Source organism: Ciconia boyciana, chromosome 2 (genome assembly GCF_034638445.1).
Source record: "Ciconia boyciana chromosome 2, ASM3463844v1, whole genome shotgun sequence".
NCBI lineage: Eukaryota > Metazoa > Chordata > Aves > Ciconiiformes > Ciconiidae > Ciconia > Ciconia boyciana.
The window spans coordinates 91702646-91722869 of NC_132935.1; the positions used below are offsets into that span (position 1 = coordinate 91702646).

The window sequence follows — 20224 nt, forward strand, 5'->3', positions numbered from 1 at the left end:
ATGACACAAACTATATCGAGTTTGTTGGACGAAAAGTAAAAAAAAAAATTGTAAAGATTTTTTTGTTTTGAAGACCAAGCTGAAAAAGCCCTTGAGAAATACTGAACTCTTTCCCCTGATGCACCACAGGGGAGAGGCGATTTACTTCCTCCCTTCCTGCAATATAATGCTGCATGATGGTGATGCAACTGATTACTTTGTTGTTGAATTGAAGGAAATACCGTTACGTAAAAACTCACAGAATAAGAATTTCTTATTTATATAACAAGTACTTTTTCATCTTGGTTTGATGTTGGAGGGGAGAGAGAGCTATCAGCTGTTTTGTCATTTGACAAAACTGTTGGAGTAAGAGCAATTGTGGCAAAAATAATCACAGAATCACAGCATGGTTGAGGTGGGAAGGGACCTCTGGAGTTCATCTGGTCCAATCCCCCTGCTCAAGCAGGGCCACCTACAGCTGGTTGCCCAGGGCCATGTCTAGACAGCTTTTAGGTATCTCCAAGGATGGAGACTCCACAACCTCTCTGAGCAACCTGTGCCAGTGCTTGGTCGCCCTCACAGTGAAAAACTGTTTCCTGATGTTCAGAGGGAACCTCCTGTGTTTCAGTTTGTGCCCACTGCCTCTGGTCCTGTCACTGGGCACCACTGAGAAGAGCCTGGCTCCATCCTCTTTGCACCCTCCCTTCACATATTTATACACATTCATGAGATCCCCCCTGAGCCTGCTCTTCTCCAGGCTGAACAGCCCCAGCTCTCTCAGCTTCTCCTCATAGGAGAGATGCTTCAGTCTCTAGTTGCTAGTTTTAAAATTTTTTTATATTTTTAAAATTCTTTATAGAATCCATGTGGACACACGTTGTTAAAACTTATCTGGAGAATTTAATACTGTCCTGAGATAAGTGTAGAAATTGGGGAAAGGGGAACATACTAGAAATGAAATATGAATAAAACTGAGAGAATACAGTGCTTGAGAATTAAGATGGGTATTATCTATACACTTTAAGTAGTCCCTGAGCAAAGACAGCCATTTAAGGACTAGATTGATACAGTTTTGCTTGATATCAGAGAGTATAACAGAAAGCTGGGTTACTGCAGAGAATGGAAAAATCCTTGTAATGCAAGTTAAGTGATACACTTTGGGAAATGCAGTGCTGCAACATCAAGCATATGGAGTTAATTTGATGCTGTTGATGCTTTCTGATTTCTGCTGAAGCCAGCTGGGGTCTTGAGCTGGAAGAAGTACCTCTGTGCCATGCTTCTCCCTTAGCATTTTGTTTTGGGAAGCTCTGGTAGCTTAAGCACATTGCAGCACATATGTAGGGAGCCAGGCTGGGTTTGATGCTTTCCCCAAGGTCATATGCCCCCAGACCTCAGTGTTCACTACAGCAACATTCAAATGGCTTTGTGCAGGGCCAGCTTAATTCTTTCAGACTCGACTAATTTGGATGCTGCCTGGGACTGTCTATGCAGTAAGCCCCCCACAAAAGCAGTATGTTATTGGTATGGCTGTCCATGAGATCAGCTCGGGTGCATCTGTATCTTAACCTGATTCATTGAGTGTGTGTTATTTCTGTGCTAGGGTGCAAGATGTATCTATTTTCTACTTGTAATTTCTTCTTTCTCATGAGCTTCTGTTGTGTGCCTGTCATGGGAGCGAAGGTTATATCTTTTTACTGCAATGTAACTGCAGAGTATATTTTACATATCTGGTTGTTGTTTTGTTGGATTTTTTTTTTCTGCTATTCTTGGCCAGCAAGCATACATTAGTTTTCTCCAAGTAGCCTTAGGGTTTTTACCCTCATATACTTTCTTTGAATTTTCATAGCTTGTTAGTAATATGAACTAGGTAAGAGTATTGATCATCTGTTTTTAATTTGATTTGGATTGCCCATCATGGACTAGTATTATCTGATCATCTTGAATGTCTGTTCTAGGTAGTTTGTAAGTGGATTGCTCTGACAGCTTGTAAGTTAATTGTATTCTAGTAGCTTTACTTAACTTAGTTTCCTTTTCATTTGGTGGTGGTCTGAGAACTTCTTTTCAGAACAAAACAACCTTGAAAATTCAGCAGGTCTCATTGAGTAACAACATCTGGGAGAGACCAAAAGGGGCACTTGCAGTTGCAAAACAAGGTTGATAGGTTAGGTGCTTACAATTTAGTGCCTGATGCAATGAATTACTTTAAGGCTCTTAGTTCCATCTCAGAGTTACCATAGTGACGTGGAATGTGTTGGTCTGGTAGAATTTACTCTGCAAGTTCAAATTGGTGTAAAAAATTGATACATAAGTCTGTTTCTACCATAAAGGTTTTATGCTAGATCAGATATCTGCTGCCATGGATCAAGTTTGCTTTGCTGGCCAATCCACTGTTAGTAAGCTTGGAACAAGTTGAAACATATCAGAAGTTTTAAATGCAGCAGCTATTTAAGACTTCTCAAAGTAATATTGCTCCAGAGTTGTCTTGCGAAATTTGGTAAAGCTTAAAGAAATTTGCAGTATCATTTATAGGGAGCTAAACTATTTAATTCATTTATTCTTATGTATTGCAAAACGTATCTATTTCAGTCGCTATATAATGCGGCCACAAATACAAACTGTGAATTGATGATCACTTTTAAAAGTGTTAATGATGTCTGATCCTTTGATTTAATGTAGAAAGGACTCCATTAAAGCTCTTCAGATTTTTACATTACTCCATGCTTTCTGTGAATGCTATCCCTCTTGCCAGCTGGTTTATTCATATACGCTTACGTGCAGCTCAGTGCTAATATGGGGCTTAATAATGTGCAAGTAAATACAAGAGGAAGTTTATTCTTTCTCCCAGATGGTCTTTGTCCCCACTTTCCTTGGCTTCTGCTGTTTTGTGCCTGTGATATTGTACAGGACAGCTGAAAATGCAAGTTATTCAAGGACCTGCTTTTCCAGACCAGTATCTCTAGAAAAGAGCAGGCCATCTGTTGCATGGCCATAAGGCCTAGTTTACCATAGGTCTTGAATATTTATGGTAGGTAAAATACCTGGTTTGCTGACTTCTTTACAGCCAACAGAAACAGATCTAAAATGTATATTTATACACTTGCATTTCCTTAGGACTGAACTTGAACAGTTCTTTTATTGTACCTGTAGCACAGAGAAAAAAGGAAAAAAGTGGCAGACCTGAGTAGTTTCTAAGGAAACTTCTCAATTGGGATGTGTTATCGGAGTACTTGCTGGTTTGCCTGTGTCTCTTTGAACTTAAAAATTAGGTTGGATGTCCTAGATGTAAAGCGAATCTGTACCAGATAAAATATGTTGTACTGTTGTCCTTTCCAGATTCTTTTCCAACCTTTGATTTTTTCGGACCCCTTAAAGTTTCAGCTTTGATCTCCTTATGACATGTTTCTTTTGGATGGAAAATTTTCCATCAGAGGTTTCTCCATGCGAGAAGGGTTGTATGTGTGTATTGGGAGGAGGGAGAGCTTAACTCGTAAAATAGCACAACACATCAGGAAAAACTTCTGTATATTTTCTAAATTTACATGGAACTACATCCTTCATTATCTTAAAGCTTGTCTTAGTAATAGTCCATGGGTTGTACGTTGAAAAACATTGCAGTAGGGGGCTTTTTTAGCTTCTCACTTTTCATAGATCTGAGAGAGTATCTCAGAATTCGAAAATTTTGCTTGAATTCTCTCACATACAGCTGTAATTACATGGTTTTCTGACATGAATAATCCCCAAGTACTTTCATTGTATGGTAGTTCATAACATTTGGAGTCTAATTTACTGCCATATATTAAGGTGTAGCATGTCTGTTGGTTGAATTATCATGGGGGTTTTTTTAATTCATAAGAAAAATAAACCTTAGCAATTCCCTATTTTAATAATTTTGTTCTACAAAACAAATTTTCCATTATCAGTTCAAGAATGAAGTACAATTTATTTCTACTGCTGTAGAGAATTGCATCCTGAAGTCCTTTTTTTTTTTTTCTTTTCTAGAAATAGCCATCAAGATGATGATGCTAAGGAGTAATTTTTGATGGCCTCAGTCATTCACTTATGTAACTTTCAATGTCTGTTTTTATTCAGGAGAAGCTAGGAGGCACTAACCTGAGATGGTTTGTAAGTAGAGTTGTACCTGAGACTGAACTGAGAGGCCTTGTTAAGGTTTCTCCCTAGTGAAATCCTATGTAGTGAAAATTTAATTTAGTGAAGAGAGTGTATTATTACCAAATAAAATTACTTCTGGTGGATCAAGTTGCTTGTGTGGTACTTCTAACACCAATGTTAAAACATTTTAACTTTCTCTAAAATAAAAAAGAAAAAAAGTCTGTGCATCTGGATATTCAGAATTCTCTATATAAATCTTTTGTTGTATCCAGTAGCATGAACAACATTCCATTACAGTTTTTTCCAAGCCGGTGGTATGTTGTGTGTTCCTGTTTGCTAAGGCTACAGTATATGGCAAGTAGAACTGTATTAAAAGATCAAGTATAATGTCTTCAAAGAATGGGTTTATTTTCTTTTTTTAATGCAAAGTAGTGTTTTTTCTTTCTTCTCCAAATAGTGATGTGTGAGGATGGATTCCTGAAAAGTCAAGATCATGGTTCTGTAATAGCATCATAGGCATAAGTTATTATCCAGACTAATGGACTTTGGACTTTTACTATCTCCAAAAAAGATTGTATCTTCCTATGATACATGTGAGCTGTCTGCCTACAGCTGTTTCTTCCTACATAGAACCATATAATTCATGTAAAGCCTGGCTTAAACTGGGAAAGATTTTGTCCTAGCATGTGGAATATCCAGTGGAAAGCTGCTCTGATCTTGATTGGGAAGGATTCACTTTGCACTGCATCTTGTTCCATATGGATGCTAATCAAAACCAAATTTACAGTAGCCAGTTATTTCTCTGATCAGTTTAAAATGTGGCTAGCCAGCTATTTTGCTCATCAGTTTAAAATACAGCAACAGTCTTGTTTCAAGGTTACAGACACTTTTGAGGACAAGTGAACACTTAGAGACGCAAAGTGAATTTGTCTAGTACAAGTGTAGTATCGTTATTACGTCTCCTTGAATTTCAAGGAAAAAGATGGAGTTTTTGGCCTTCGTATACTCTGTTTGGTTAACTGTTAGTACATGATGATATGATTTCCTGTGATCTTAGGGAAAATATGACAACTTATTGGCTGCTTTACCAACTGGTAATTTTAAAAATCAATTTAGATGTTTGCAAAGTAAATTCAAATACTTTCTAAAAGATTTGTTTAATTTTTAAAATTTTTTTCTTGAGCCTTTCTATCAAGAAGTAGCATCGCTTCATTTATCTATGCTTTTAGCTGATTGACAATGTCATGCTCATGTAAAGATTATTTCTGCAGCTTATTTCTGCTTAATTCGTATACTGTGAAACTATGGCTAATGTGATCCCTATTGATGTCCCTTTAGATAAGCTGGTAAAAATAAACTGTTTTTACCATCAGAGTGAATGCAACTTAACCTCTTTCATATTATGTATGTCAGTGGAAGGGGATGTATCACTTCATTTTGAGATTTTTTTTTTTTACATTTTCCTCCTTATATAGTTATACTCGGCTTTCAGTGAAAGAGCTGAATATGCCTAGGGAACAGAAGCTGTCAGCAGAAATCTTCATGTCATACAGGTGACAGTTCTGGGAATAAGAAAGGAATTAAAATTCCTTTCCTCTGGAATGAAGCAATATTTTAAAAGATTGTATAAGTTAATAAGCAAAATGTGGTAGTGAACCTGATTTTTAACTTCACAAATGAAATTAAAAACATTGCATTTTTCAACAAATGGATTAAAAAACTTCTTAGCCTTGAGTATCAAACATGAATCTTAGCTTTCTGATTTTGTTAATCCTTTTCCAGTGGTAGAGGTAAGAGGCAAGAACTGTACAGAGGCTCTCCTTTACTATCCCAGTCTATCTCCTGGCATTTCATTAGTATGAGCTATGACAAGCCTAAGCCTATTTCACTTGCTTTCTATGCACCTGTGGTTCTCTCTTGTTCCATATTGCAGTGATATGGTTTCTGGAGTTGTTTATACCTGCTTGTCAAAAACTGTTCTTGTTATGTTGCTTTACCATTTCTGAAACATTAAACTGATAGCAATTACTTTTTCACTATTCAGTAGGAAAGCTTTTAGCAAAAAGGAATTGCTGATTAATAAGTGCTTTAATTCAGAATACTAGAGAAAGGAATATAAAATCCATGCACAGAAGGCTGTTGGTAAGAATGCGCATATCATGACAGCAAAATGGCTTCCCACTGTTGTGTCACACTGGGGTTCTTTCTAGAAAAAAAAACAGAATTCAGCCAAAGCATACTTCTCCTTTTCAGCGGTTTCCCCCTGCAAGATTCTGCTTTGATTATTCTTTGCCAATTAACTTCAACTTAAGATTTTTATTTTTTATCAAAAAAATAAAGTGAAGAGATATATGATGTTTTCCTAAAAAATTTATTTTTTTTTTCTTTTTTCTTTTCCCCTTTCAGTTCAGAAAGTAGTTCTCTTTTCTGAATGCTTTAGCTGAAATACTTCCACTCAGTGTACTGGAGTACAACTATTTGTACTTCAGAAAAATGGTGATGTTTCACATTCCTCAAGTGAGCTCGGTGGCTGAGCACAGTCCTTCCCTTGTTGATTCCTCTCCTTCAAACAGCCCTGCTCGTTTTTCTGGTGAATTAGGCCATTGCATTGCCAGCAGGGAGGTACCATTTTCACCCTCTGATCCTTTGCTGAGCAGGCACATCCTTTATGGAAGTGTAAAATTTGAGGTTATAAGATGTTATTCTGTAATTTTCTTGGATGATGGGAGATAAACCCCTGCTGATGACTGCCTACGAAGACAGTGGTAAGGAGAGAGGCAACAGATAGTTACCCCCACAGTGACATTTTAGGTAGGTGAAGCAATGGGACAGGCCTGCTGCTGTTCAGCTTTGGACAGTCTTCAGCATAGCCCTGCCAGGCAATGCATATGTGCCATGACTCTGCTGTTGATGATATATCTGGCAGGCTTGCCAGCCCTCACCTTCCTGGGCAATATTTTCAGTTAACTCTCTCATTTAGCTTTCTCTTCTCACCTTGTTATCCCGTGGCTGATACCTTAGTAGGCTCTATCAGAAATCCCTCTTTGCTGTTTACACCAAGTTTCTGTGCAGTGCTTGGCTCTGTTCCTTGAGAAGCTTCAATATGTTGTGCAATAACGGCTCCAAAATTCATCACGCCCAGTCCCAGCAGGGCAAGATCCAGGTCACTAGTGCTGCCGTGGCATTTGATAGAAGCAGCAGGTCCCTTTGCTGCCTGCTCTCCCCTCAGCTTTGGCTCCATAGCAGCTGTGCCTTGGGCTGGAGACTGCAGCGTAGCCAAGGCAGGCAAGGGCCATGTGGCACTACAAGCTTTGCAGTATCAGTGCAAGGGGTGGAGCTGCCATTTGGACCTCACCTAGCCTGGCTGTGGTGGAAGCCTGTCTTTCCAGGTGGGTAGCAGAAACAAGTAGCTGCACTGGCACTGAAGGCAGGGGGAGCGGCTCCTTGCATGCTTTCCTTTCCTTCTGCTTGAAACACCTGGCTTCAGTGGGAGCTGTGGCAGTGCAACAGTGTCTGTGACTGGGCTTTCCCCGTAGCAGGGACTTGGCAGGGCATAACCTTAGCACTGATGACTCGTTGATACTGGTTTGGCCAGATGTCTTGGCTGAAGTGCTTCAGCACTGGCGGCCTCTTACCTTAGCAGCAGGAACCACTTCTGTAGCCACACCACATATTTTAAAGGCAGTATCCTATAGCAAAGTAGTGGTAGAAGTCTTGTTACATTGTTCAAGCTAACAATTTAGCTCGAGTTGCGTTATGGAAGCTATAATTGTCCAACTTGATTGAACTCTGCAATATGTATCACCTAGTGGGACACTCAATTGAGAAGATACTGTTCAGCCTGTGTGTGTATACAGTTGTCTCTGTTACTGTTTCATTTCCTTCAGCATTTATTTGGATAGCAGTACGCAGTTCTCTGTGTAGATTCGGGTTCCACCAATGCGATACATAAAGACAGTTTTCATTTTAAACCTTATCTTCAGATTGAACGCTGTGGACATAATGACTTCTAGCACCGAAATTGGCTTGGTTTACTAATGACAGCGTGCTTGGAGGATGATGATAACTGGGGCAGGTACTTTTGTAATGGGAAGGAGGATCAGCATTACTGGGAGAGGGAAATAATGGTAGCAGGAAACAGGCCATGAGGCTAGTGTTCTTCAGCACATCTTAATTAGGTTTAATCAATCTGAATCCAGATATTTGTGTCTCTTTATAATGCCAACCTGTATGTAAAGAGTGTGTCAGATGTTCGCTGTTATCATGAACACTGTAATGATAAGGAGAAATCTAAATGGTGAATGTACAAGTTTCAACCCTACAAATTGCTGCTGTGCATGTAGATGTGGTGCTTAAGGCAGTTTCTGGGTGTTAAAATCATAAAAACCCTTGGTTTTATTTAGTTTCTGTAAGGACCATTAAGGTTGTAAAACTAATAGATATTCAGTGGTTGGGAATTGTGAATTGTTGGATTTACAGCTGCTGGTGTGATCTTAAATGGCTTCTGTTGTGTACATCCTGATACAGACTTTGATTATCCCATGCTTTTTTCTAGACAACTTTTTTTCAAGAAGTTTCTGGCTGCTTTGGCAAATAAGTTTGTGTTTTATGGATGGATGGATTTTATCAGTTGTGGGGGAAGAGCCTTTGCCTCTAAAGGGTGCCACTAGTCATGAAAAAGGTTTTGTTGCTTACGGCTTTGGATGCTTCAATAATTATGATGTGGTTGACTTTACCTGAAAATTTGAGCATCATTTCTCTGATGTTACCTGTTTCATAAGAGAAATAGAAAATTGATCTGTGAATATGGCAAGACTGTGAATATGCAGGAGGAAACAGTTGTATTTCTGCTTTTGCCATAGTGATGCTATATATGAGACTGGGTCACTTTTCTTAAACATCAGCTTTTCATTGAGATCACTGTTCGGATGTTGTCTGTTTCTTTAAAGTGAGTCTTGAATTTGATTTTAAAAAATGATCTCGCAGTTCCCAATGAAATAAATTGGAGCAATACTTACTGAACAAGGTGTCGGGTGTTTTGAAAAGTCAGCTCTGAAGACTTTCATGCTGTGCATGCAAAATTCATGTTTACTTTTGAACTTAAGCACTCTTAAGTGTGGTTCCCCATATAGAAAATCTGGTTTATTTTCACAACGGTCCATTTTGCAAAGACGTTGTAAAAACAAGAGTTTGTACTATGCTGCTAAGCACTATAGAACAGCCTAGAGAGAATTATTAAATCAGGTTAATGTCTGGAAAAAATGCAGTGGATAATACCAGAACCTGCAAATGAACAGTGAGTTTTAAAACTAAATACTGAGTAGAAACTCACTGAGGAGCAACAGTCTGTTTCATTGTCTGGATGCCAAAGCATAGTCATGGGGAAAAAAACTGTGGTTAAATATAAACTGTATACTGTCATATACTTTATGTCCATAAAACAGACAAGGTAGGGTTGCCAGGCGCTTTAGTTTTGGTACTGTGTAACTTGCCTAGAGTTGGCAAATTTAGTATTCTCTGTAGCTTTTCAGGTGAGTGTAGATGCTTTAATCAGTCTCAGTCCAGGTGTTCTTATTTCAGTCTAGTGCTGGCCTGTATGTAGAGAGGGTGTCAAAAGACCTTAAAGGACAACTTAGGCTCAAACATACAAAAAAGAAGCTCATTAATAGATTTTTTTTTTTTTTTACATAATGCATAATGGGGGGGGGAGATTTAAATACTTTCTGTGATGTTAGTCATGACAGAATTTGACTGACAAGTGATGAAATTGCTTCTATTTCCATTGACAGTTATGAGGTTTTTTGACAGCCCTATGGAATTCATTCTTTGTTAATGTGACAACAGCTCTAATGTAATTAAAATTATTTCTGAAGTGCTATGTAGAAATTAATTTCAAAAGGAGGGGAAAGATACTAAGTTACTTAATATAATTTCTGCATGTTCAATTGTGTGTTCTATTTATTTTGAGTTCTGTCACTGAGTAATTTCTTTGTGCATTTTTCTAATAAAAAGGTGAATGTGTGCTTCAACAGACTTGAAATTATCAAATTATTGATTATCAAATTAATTTGTTTGGTGTTGTCGCCCCCCCCCCGCATGAAAAAATGTCAAGGTCAGATGAAAACCTTATACTGGTTACTGAATTTCTTGAATTTTTTTTAATTAACAATTTAATTCTAGAGTGTGAATATTATACCTGCAATACCATGAACTCTACTTGCTTTGCTTTAAGTTTGCAAGATAATGTGTTCTTTAGTAAATGTTGTATTGAGTGGGTATGTACTGAAGTTAATGGCTAGATCAGGAGATATGTAGAAAAGTATTTGGTCACGTTAACATGCCTTAAAATACTAAAAAAGGGAAAAGGAAGTAGCGTATTTGGGGCAGTTACAGGATTCTGTAAAATGGGAACAGAACTGCTTGAAACTTACTGCAGAACAGTTTGTATCTGGTTTCTTGTGTGTGCTCACCTGCGTGTCCAAGCAAAGGTCCCTGGCCCTTGTGGAAAAGAGGAAGTGCTACACTGCACTGCTCATCATCTGCTGCAGCCAGGGTAGTAAATGCCGCCTTTAGGAGCACGCGTGACTTTCTTACAGTGTCTGTTCACTGAAATTGCTGTGATGCTGTATTTTTTTTTTAATTTACTGACATACTCTTTACTTACAGACAGACTTTTAGAAAATGCAGTAAAATTTCAGTCTTGTAGAACACTTACTTAGCCTTTGATTTATAGTTTCTGAAATGAGAAGATGTTTTGACTTTCTCTATCAAAGTCAGTCAACTCCTCTGGATTTTTTTCTGATTTTTTTTTTCCCCCCCCTTAAGATCGCGCTGGAAGCATCAGTACTCTTGATTCCTTAGATTTTGCAAGATACTCTGATGATGGCAATAGGGAAACGGACGAAAGAGTAGCAGGTAAGTTTTTTGTATGATTTAGGAATCATAGAATGCTAACTTTACTGTTTGACTTGTTTCTAGCATAAGTATATTTAAATGAACATACCTGAAGATGACAAGACTTCACTGTAGTAGTTTAGTCACTTAATGATATAATCGTGTTTCAGACACTTCTACTATAATTAATGTAAATATTCAGGCAGGTGTACTTCTGTATGATTCCATATGTCACCAGGGTAGAAGCAAGCAGTATACTTGAACATCGTGCCCAGTTTTTGACAATAGAACAGTATCTTTATTGCCTACTGACTATTACTGTTTAGCTGAAACATATGCTAAAATATTCTGTGTAGTAGTCTGTGACTACTACATTGGTGATAGCTTTCTGATGTCAAGATCCGTAGCAAGTAATTTCTTAAATATAGCTTACATGTAGATCAAACAAGCATTACCAAACCCAGAGTAAATTTGGGATTTTCTCAGTTCCATAAATCATCTTGGCTACTAATCTTAATTCTAGTGCTGCTTTTCTCTCCCATTTGATTCTTGATTGTATAAGATTGTTTCAAAGAAGTGACAGGGTTTTTTGCCTGTTGCAGTTGTTCTGAACTTAGGAGCCCGTGGCATTTTTAATTTCAGGATTTATGATTATCTTGCCAAAGGCAGAGATTACCTTTCTCTTACATTTGAAATAATTATAAAAATATCTTTTGCATGTGAGCCGTGTTTCTCTAATCCAGGCTTTTTTCTAAGTTCAGGTATTAAGTTATTCACAGCTTCTATAGAGAAACCCATAAAAGCTCTCTAGAAACTGCTACATAATTCTCTTTACTTCTTGTCAATTAATACTGTTTAATATCATGAGCACATGAAAGTCGTTCATGCTCTGACCTTTGTTCACGTAGTTTAGCTTTGAAACCTGAAATGATGCAAGCTATGCAAGACATAACTGTCTCTGTTCCACGCTCTTGTCTGCTGTGAACCACCACGCTTCATCCTAGCAGAAACACTGTCACGTTCTTAGGCAAAGAAAAGGCCAGTGAAACATAGTTCTGTAAAGGATTTTGATTCTGAAATTTCCTCTCTTGGTCAGTCTGAAGTGGCAACCAGTATTGACCCAGAGAGAAGAAACAAAAGTGTTCAAATATCTCATTTTTCTTACCTGGCCAGTGTTTCTGAGGTAAAGGACTGGATTAAATTCATGAACATGAAGCAAATTGAGGTACTTCGGTGCTGTGGTCTGGAACTATAGGTACTTACTGGTTTTCAATTTATATGGAAACTTCCAGATTCTTATTACTATCTAATTACTGTCTTTTTCAATATACATAGTCAGTTTCAAGGAGGCAATAGTTGTAAATACACATCTTCTAAACAATGTGTGTTTTAAGGTACCCACATATTTCTGATCTGTGTCCTGGAATACAAGGAAGAAACAAGCAAATTCCGAATACTTTAATTTTTTCATCATCTTGGTAGATTTTTCCTGTTTCTAGTCAATATTTCTTGGCAATAGTATTACTGAGAGCTAGTTTGATCTTTGCTTGGAGCTGTCTTTAGTAACTGAATTGTATTAGAGATGCTTATAGAAAGTAAAGACCAGTCAAAATTGACATCCAGTAGAACCATTAATCTTCTGATGGAGCATTAATGACAAAATATTGATAACTTCAGTATGAAATGAATATATCCTAAAATTAAATATTAAATTTAATTAAGTACATCCTAAAATAGAGATATTTTTTTTAAGATTACAGTATATTAATTGACCACTGTCATATGTAACAGACAAGCAAATTATATGGCAGCATATTTACATTACATTTCTGTGTTCCTTTATGGAGGATTCTTGAAGAGTTGTTAAAAAGTGACATAAGAACTTGAACAAAACGACACTGAATATTATTTCTGGATATTTGTAAAGACTCAAAGTTTTCCAGAATATCCTATTTCTACTTAACATTCTGGTTCAATTATAATTGCTTAAAATCTTTGCCTCAATTCTGTTTAAAACAACCTACCTGAGCAATAAACTTCAGGAAACTGATTAGTATTTAATTTGCACATAAAAAATGATGTCAGTAGAGGTTTCAAAAACTTTTCATATCTAGTTCCTTCTTTGAACAAACTCTGGCTTATAACTTCTGCTTTTGAAGTAGTTCTTAACTGCAAATGCACTTTGAAACATAACTGGAAGTCCATCCTGCTTATTTCTTCTCATATTCTTTCTTCTCAGCAAAGAGCTTTGATGCTTAGGAGATAAAATTGTAATCTGTTGTGAAAGCTTGAGGCCGTGATCTGATAGTCGTATTTTTCTTTTGATAGTTCTCAGAGTGAGGTTTGAATAGTTTCTTCTTGTAAATGCCTTTCTCAAGCTGTTATATTTGCTTTTTACTGTTTGGACAGAACCCATGATTTCCATATCAATTCCCTAGTCAAATGTCAAATCAAGGATAGGAAATAAATGCACATCAGTCACTAAAAGAAACTGGTCCTGCGTCAGAAGGACTTTAAAACTGAAGTTATAACATATCCAGTTACAAATACTTTTATACCATGGCAATGTTAGAAAGCACCAAATCAAAAAATGTGCATATATACCATCCAAAGCTGTCATATTTCTGTTTTGCCATTATGGATGGCGTTAGACTTAGCTGCCGTATTCTTTACCAATCCAAAAATTTCCTGGAAATGACTAGAAAGACTCTTGTTTGAAATGGATTTCAATTTTTCAAATGTTAGCCCAGTTCATTCCATCTGGTGTTAGAATCAAAATTTGGCCTAGAAGCAAACGTGTTTTGAAGAGTTGGTGTGAACTTGTCACTTGGGAAATCTGATTGAAGGAAGCTAATTGAGTCTCTTCTACAATATTATTATCAGCTTGACTGAAAAGATGCAAGTCACAAAAGCCAGTAAGGATATGGATGAGCATGACAAAACTAACTGCAATTTGGAAAACATCAATTTTCTTCCTTATCTACCTGATCTTAACATAAATATAGAGAGCTATGTAACAAATCGGATAATACATTTGTAATCCACAAAGTGTTTCAAAACATGTATGCATCCTTAGAGCTTGCAATTTACTAGATGGAAACAACTTGTTCTCGAAGACTAATAAGTCTTGAATCTAAATTCATGTATTAAGTGCTGAAACAGTTGGTGCTAAGATAAAGTCAGTACTGAAGGATTTATTAGGCTTAGTAAACCTCCTCCAAATATTCTTTTTCATTAAAAACCTCCTCCAAATATTCTTTTTCATTAAAAACCTCCTCCAAATATTCTTTTTCATTAAATGGATTTTCATCGTTTCCATTTTCATGGAAAACCTGTTCCCTTCCTGTGGAATAACAGTGCGCCTAACTTGAAGTCAAATACCCACAGCATTTGGTGTAAATAAGTCATCTGACATTCAATCTAAGGAACTGAATCTTTTGCCACATCTTAAATTGACCATGTGCACAAGTATGTATGTGATCTAAGCCCCCTACTTTCCATAATTCAAAATATTTAGTATTGCTAACCTGCCTTTGACATCTACTATTCTGAGAATCTGGTAATTTTAAAAACACAATGCTGTGTTTTCAGTGATAATAAATTAATTCTCATAATCAAACTCCATTTCAATAATTTGTGTTCTCAGATCTCCCTGCATTAGCGTTGATTTCTGGCTAGACTGTGTATCTCTGATTAGCAGAATAAAATACTGTCCCTGTCAGGGTTTGAAGGGAAGAGACAAGTTCAAAACCCACTTGATTATTTTTGAGGACTTCATTTATCTAGACTTAGGTTAGCAGTTTCTGCTTTTTATAGAGCCTTTTTGTTTATGTTTTTAATAAGTACTATTACTTGTGTACAATCAAAGTCAGAGGAGAATCTTAAAAAAAAAAACAACAAACAAAACGCAAAAGGCATCTGTAATACAACAATCACTTGCTAACATTGTGTGTTCAGTTTGGTCATCCTGAAGCGGATATGGTTTTGTCTTCCCATTTCCTGTCTTTAAGCCCTGTTAAGCAGTTGTAAGCCTCCTTAATTTCCTTCCAGGTCGATAGTCTCCAAGGGTTGAACCTGAAGACAAGTCTGCTGTAGTTCAGGTCTTCTCTGTAGCTGGTCCTGTCTCATTAACTTAAAAGCATTAATGAGGCTAACTAGTCAAGTCTTGGCTTCCCACTATTAGAATGACAAGTTCTCTGTTAGCTTGCTCATGAACTCTCATGCTGATTGTAATTTTTGTAGCTTGATAGTCATCTTGTGCTGTAGTACAACTTTCTGGTTCAGGTCTATTTGTGTTACATCCTGAAGTGTTTCACACTGACTGTAAATATAGTCACTTCTTTTCTTCTTAGGACTTGTGTCAGGGAAGTGGGAATTAGGAAACTTCAGGTCTTGAAGTTATTGTGGTGGTGGCTTCATTGCTAACTATAGTCAGAGAATGTAAATTTCTTCTGTTTGACACAAATCCATCACATGTAATGGGATGTCATACATGTTTTAGAGGACATAATTTAGGACATCTAGAGTTCTACATTTACTTTACAAGGAGGAAGAACTCGAAATGACAGTTAAGAAACAAACAACAAGAAAACTTGTAACAGTATGTCAAAATTTGAGGAAAGCTAGGTAAGCACAGGGGCCCTTGATACTTCAGAGGAGAGCTACTTTTAAAAGAAAATGCCAGAATGCCATATGGGGCTTCACAAGATAAAACTACCTTTCTACTGTTGTCTGAAGTACTTCATACTGAAGTATGCAAAAGTCTGACAAGATAATTCATATGTAGAATGTAAAATTCTAGTGTAGTTGGAAAAAATACTGCTTATACAAAAGCAAAGTTTTTAGAAGTACTGTTTATTTCTTCAATATTTGGCCTTGGCCCAAAAAGACTGCTGTTCATGTAGATTTCAACTTGTTCAATATCCCAAATGACAGGTTGTTCTTTATAGCTAACTTCTCAATCTATGGTTCAATAACTTATGAAGTCATTAACAAATGTGGGTGAATAGAATAAGATCCTTGAGAGAGCTTCATTTTTAAATTTCAAAAGTGAGCAGACAAGCTACCCACTCCTGATATGCACTTCTCTTTTAAGATGTATTAGATTAGCTGCATGAAAACTGAAACATTTAAAAATCACTAATCTGAAAATCTTGGTCTAATTAGACCAAGGCTCTTAGTTGCTTACTTGAAAGATTCAGCTCTTTTAAGTAAGTCTCATTTTTTTTCAGAATCATAGCTGTAGTGATTTGAGTTCTTCGTAAAAAGAAAAAGCAAGAGTGCCACTTAAATTCAGAACAGTTTTCTCCCCTAAGGCAAAAGAGATTGTTCAGAAATGCTCTTTCCTTGTAGGAAGATTAACCAACCTCAGAGCTCTAAATTTCTGTTCTCTGCTTTCCTGATGTAGAAGAGAATCAATTTGGTTCTTTCCTTTCCTAGGCTGTCTGCAGCAAAACTCTTCTGTGCATCGTTCTTAAAGAGTTCTTAATCTCCTTTCACCAAGTACTATAATAAGTTATACATGTTATCAGTTCAGTCAAGCATGAAGTTAAATTTTAGCTGGCTTTATCAATGCTTTTGAACGCTTAACTTCTCTAAGGTACATAAGCTTTACAACAGAAGAAGAGGGGGCGAGAGAGATCAGGTCATTTATTTTAAAAGTCAGTATTTGATAATGGTTACAAAGAAAAGGGTTAGAAGTTGCTTTTTTATTTAAGAGAATGTCATATCAATAAATGGAGATTTCCAATGTTGATTTCATTAGTACACATGTTGAGCTAAAACTCATTACATATTTTGGCAGAAGATTGCACTTCAGTATAGCTTCTAAAATAAAGAGCTTTTAATCCTGATTTAAAATTTGATTGAAATTGTAGCTATCTACAAATATTTATGTTTATATAAAAAAAACCCACAAACACACCTCATCAAATAAAAACTAAATTTGTGATTGACTTAGATGCATCTAAGGTTTGTATGGTGGCAATTATAATGGTGGCATTAGTAAGACTAGGAGATGAGGTACAACTGTAACAATGCTGTGTTGTAGTAGAATTGTGTGACATGGTGCGAAGTGACAACTTCTCAAATATACTGTGTCCAGAATCTTCCACTGTATACAGAGAAACATGCAGCAGAGTAATCTACTTTTAAGGTTGAATGGGTAAAGTCCTAATGGCTTCTAAGAATTTTCAGCATCATGACAGTTCACTAAAAACTAATTCTTGCCGTCTGACATGGGTTTGTCTGACATGAGTTTTTTGGCTTCCTATGCCTTCAGACATGTCTTATTCCTATTTTCCTTAATGGGATTCCTGAGTTTTTCTCGTTTGTGTTGTTTTTCTAACTTTTTTTATTTATATCATTCTAGTGCAGGGCACTCCTGATCTGCAACTGTTCTGGTCTTTGAAAATATTTTGCAAGAATAAAATGTTAACGCATAGTCATTTCCATCAGAAGAATTACTTAATTTGAATTCTTTAAATTTTCAAAAACTAACGAATTAGTAGCTTACAACTTAGAATTGTAACTGTGAATTAGTAACTCAAATGCAAGGAAGTGCTAAAATTATTAGATACTTTACTACAAGAGCATTTTCTAACTTTGTTGCACAGAAGTATTTGCAGATCAGCATTGCTGAATACTAGAGAGATTTTACATATTTTATTCATCATATCCTCAGTTGCGCTTTTGTATCGCTGCAGTAAAATTCTGTGCATCAAACAAGTTACTTTCATGTAGCAAATGTGGTGTATGGTAGTTACTCCTTCAGTTTTTATGAATAAATGCAAACTGAGTGAATCTTTTTTTCCATGCGTGCTAATTATCAAAAGATTCTTAGTAACAGATGTTCAAAAGAGGAAATAGTTTTATTTGTAGTCTTCAGTAGCATTTCTTACAAGCAAGAGCCAATGCAGTGTTTCTGCCATGCATTGTCCTCTGTGTAAATATTTCAAAAAGCCATGTTAAATTGTTTCCAGGCAATGATTAAAAATCTCGTTAATATTTTCTTATTAAAAGCAGCTACAACATTTTTAGTTTTGTATGGGAATAAAGTAAACATTAGATAATTATTTAGAATAGTTTAACACTTCAGTATGGTAGCTGTTTTGTGCTCTCTCTTCTAGTTAAGTACAAGAATCCTTCTTTCTGGTAACTGTATATTTAAGTGTGATTAGATTAATCTGGGAATTAATTAAATACATGCAATTATCTAGTAATTCCTTAACTAGGTTCCCTTAGATGCTCTAACTGTAAACGGCTATGAAAAGAACACTTACTATATGTTTTGCAAGGGTACAGGGGTTTAGAATTTGAAGCCACAGTATACATATGACCTCAACAGCAAAACACATGAAATTCCAGTGCAAAGAAAGCACTACTGGCCCTTTTTGGAGGAAACATTGGAACATGAGAAACACATAAGAGTGACCAGGGGAGTGGGGAGGTGGAGGAGGTGATAACAGCAGCTAGAATTACATATTTTTGAATCTCTAAAGCTGACTCTAGATCATTGAGAGTGTTTTATAGTCTAGAATCACTGGAAGCTTTTAAGAATAATGGAGCAAAGACATTTTTGTTTCAAGCTTCTCTAAGTACTGTAGGAGAGCTGCATATTTTGCTTTTTTTTTTTGGTCTTGTGCATCTCTTCAATGTAGTCAACTACATTCAAAATCTTAATCAACTCTATGGTATTCCTAAAATTCCACTATTTTTAAATAGAGATTTAAAATGAGATTATTCTTAGTAGTAAAATAAGTTCTGCCATTTAAACTACTAAAATTTCAGTGTATAATTTTATTGAAAAAAAAAAATCTGCAGTCTCAATGGGACAGTACATTCATTTCATGGTTTAAGCTTTGCTTCATTTAGATCTGATTGCCCGCATACTCCCCTTGCCCCAAGAAATCAAAACATTTGACAGTATCAGCTGATTGTAAGAGTGGGGAAGAAATAACAAGCATTTCTCAGTAATATGCAAAGTTAAAAGCAAGGTGGGGGAGAGAAATAAAGAAAAAAAGACCCCCAAACCCTACAGCGAGTCCTTGTCAGACAGCTTGAAATTTTGATTTAGCTAACTTACGGCCAGTGAAACTATGGAAAATGTTCACCAGTTTGCTTTCAGACCAACTCTGCTGCATGTGTTCATGAGTTCCATAAAGATTGCATGCTTTCTGTTTAATACAAACTGTATATTTTTTTTCACACCCATCCTTGCTTTTTATATTTTATTTTTGTTTCTCTTGCCTTGGTTGGATGCCTGTGTGTGTTTAATCCAAATCCCTGTCCAGTCCTGGAGTTTGAACTACGGAAAGCCAAGGAGACCATACAGGCCCTCCGAGCCAACCTGACTCAGGCTGCAGGTGGTGTACATAAACCTTTTCTTAAGTCTCTACTTCGAACAATGTAGAAGTAGCTGAGCTCATCCTGTGTGAAAGAGTAAAATTTAGTTACTTTTTTTTCCTCCCCAGAAAATGAAGTTCCTTTGCAGGAACGAAAAAATTATAAATCAAGTCCTGAAATTCAGGTAGGTGGATGGTGATAACTGAGCTTTGCATGGACTTTAAGACAGATATGTTTCCATAGTTGGAAGGAAGATGAACCAAAGATACAGTGTATTGTTTTCTTTTTTTCCAGGAGCCAATCAGACCTCTTGAGAAAAGAGCTCTAAACTTCCTAGTTAATGAATTTTTATTGAAGAATAGTTACAAGCTTACATCAATAACATTTTCAGATGAAAATCATGATCAGGTAAAATTTTCTGGTGCTTTTTTTACATACCTGCTTTCCATATTCTCATCTTGTCATAAAGTCAAGTGAACTTAAATGATATTTCCTGTGAATGTAGTTCCCTTCATACATGAGTATTCTAAGAGTTAAATATATTAGTTAGCATTTTCATATATAAAGCATGGTTTGAAAACACATCACTTTGAGGAGTATTTTCCAAAAATTTGTAGGAAGGAGACAGAATGCTTGCATCCTTTAAAGGAAGCAAAACAAGAAGAAAAATACTGTGAGTTACAGGTACTTACACACTTTCCTGGATTCTGATGGACACCCTTTCAGTAAAACTCAAGGATCTGGATGTAGTAAAATTTTGAACATAATCTTTTCCGTAAATTATACTCAGTTGATTTGTCAGGACATACAATATATTCATTGTTTGTCATCTCCTGGGCATATATCTCTGTATGAGTATACTTAATCATACTGTGGCATTGAATACAGTCTTGGAGAA

The 20224-nt window shown here is 36.4% G+C and overlaps 1 protein-coding gene across 1 annotated transcript in view; it reads left to right on the forward strand.

Annotated features, from left to right (window-relative positions):
- Nucleotides 1-20224, forward strand: part of RELCH (RAB11 binding and LisH domain, coiled-coil and HEAT repeat containing) — an 86373-nt gene that overhangs the window by 7412 nt on the left and 58737 nt on the right. The window contains exons 2-5 of the mRNA XM_072853153.1: nucleotides 10915-11004; nucleotides 19275-19346; nucleotides 19455-19510; nucleotides 19621-19734. Of these exons, the coding sequence (XP_072709254.1) occupies nucleotides 10915-11004; nucleotides 19275-19346; nucleotides 19455-19510; nucleotides 19621-19734 (332 nt within the window). The remainder of the gene's footprint in view (nucleotides 1-10914; nucleotides 11005-19274; nucleotides 19347-19454; nucleotides 19511-19620; nucleotides 19735-20224) is intronic.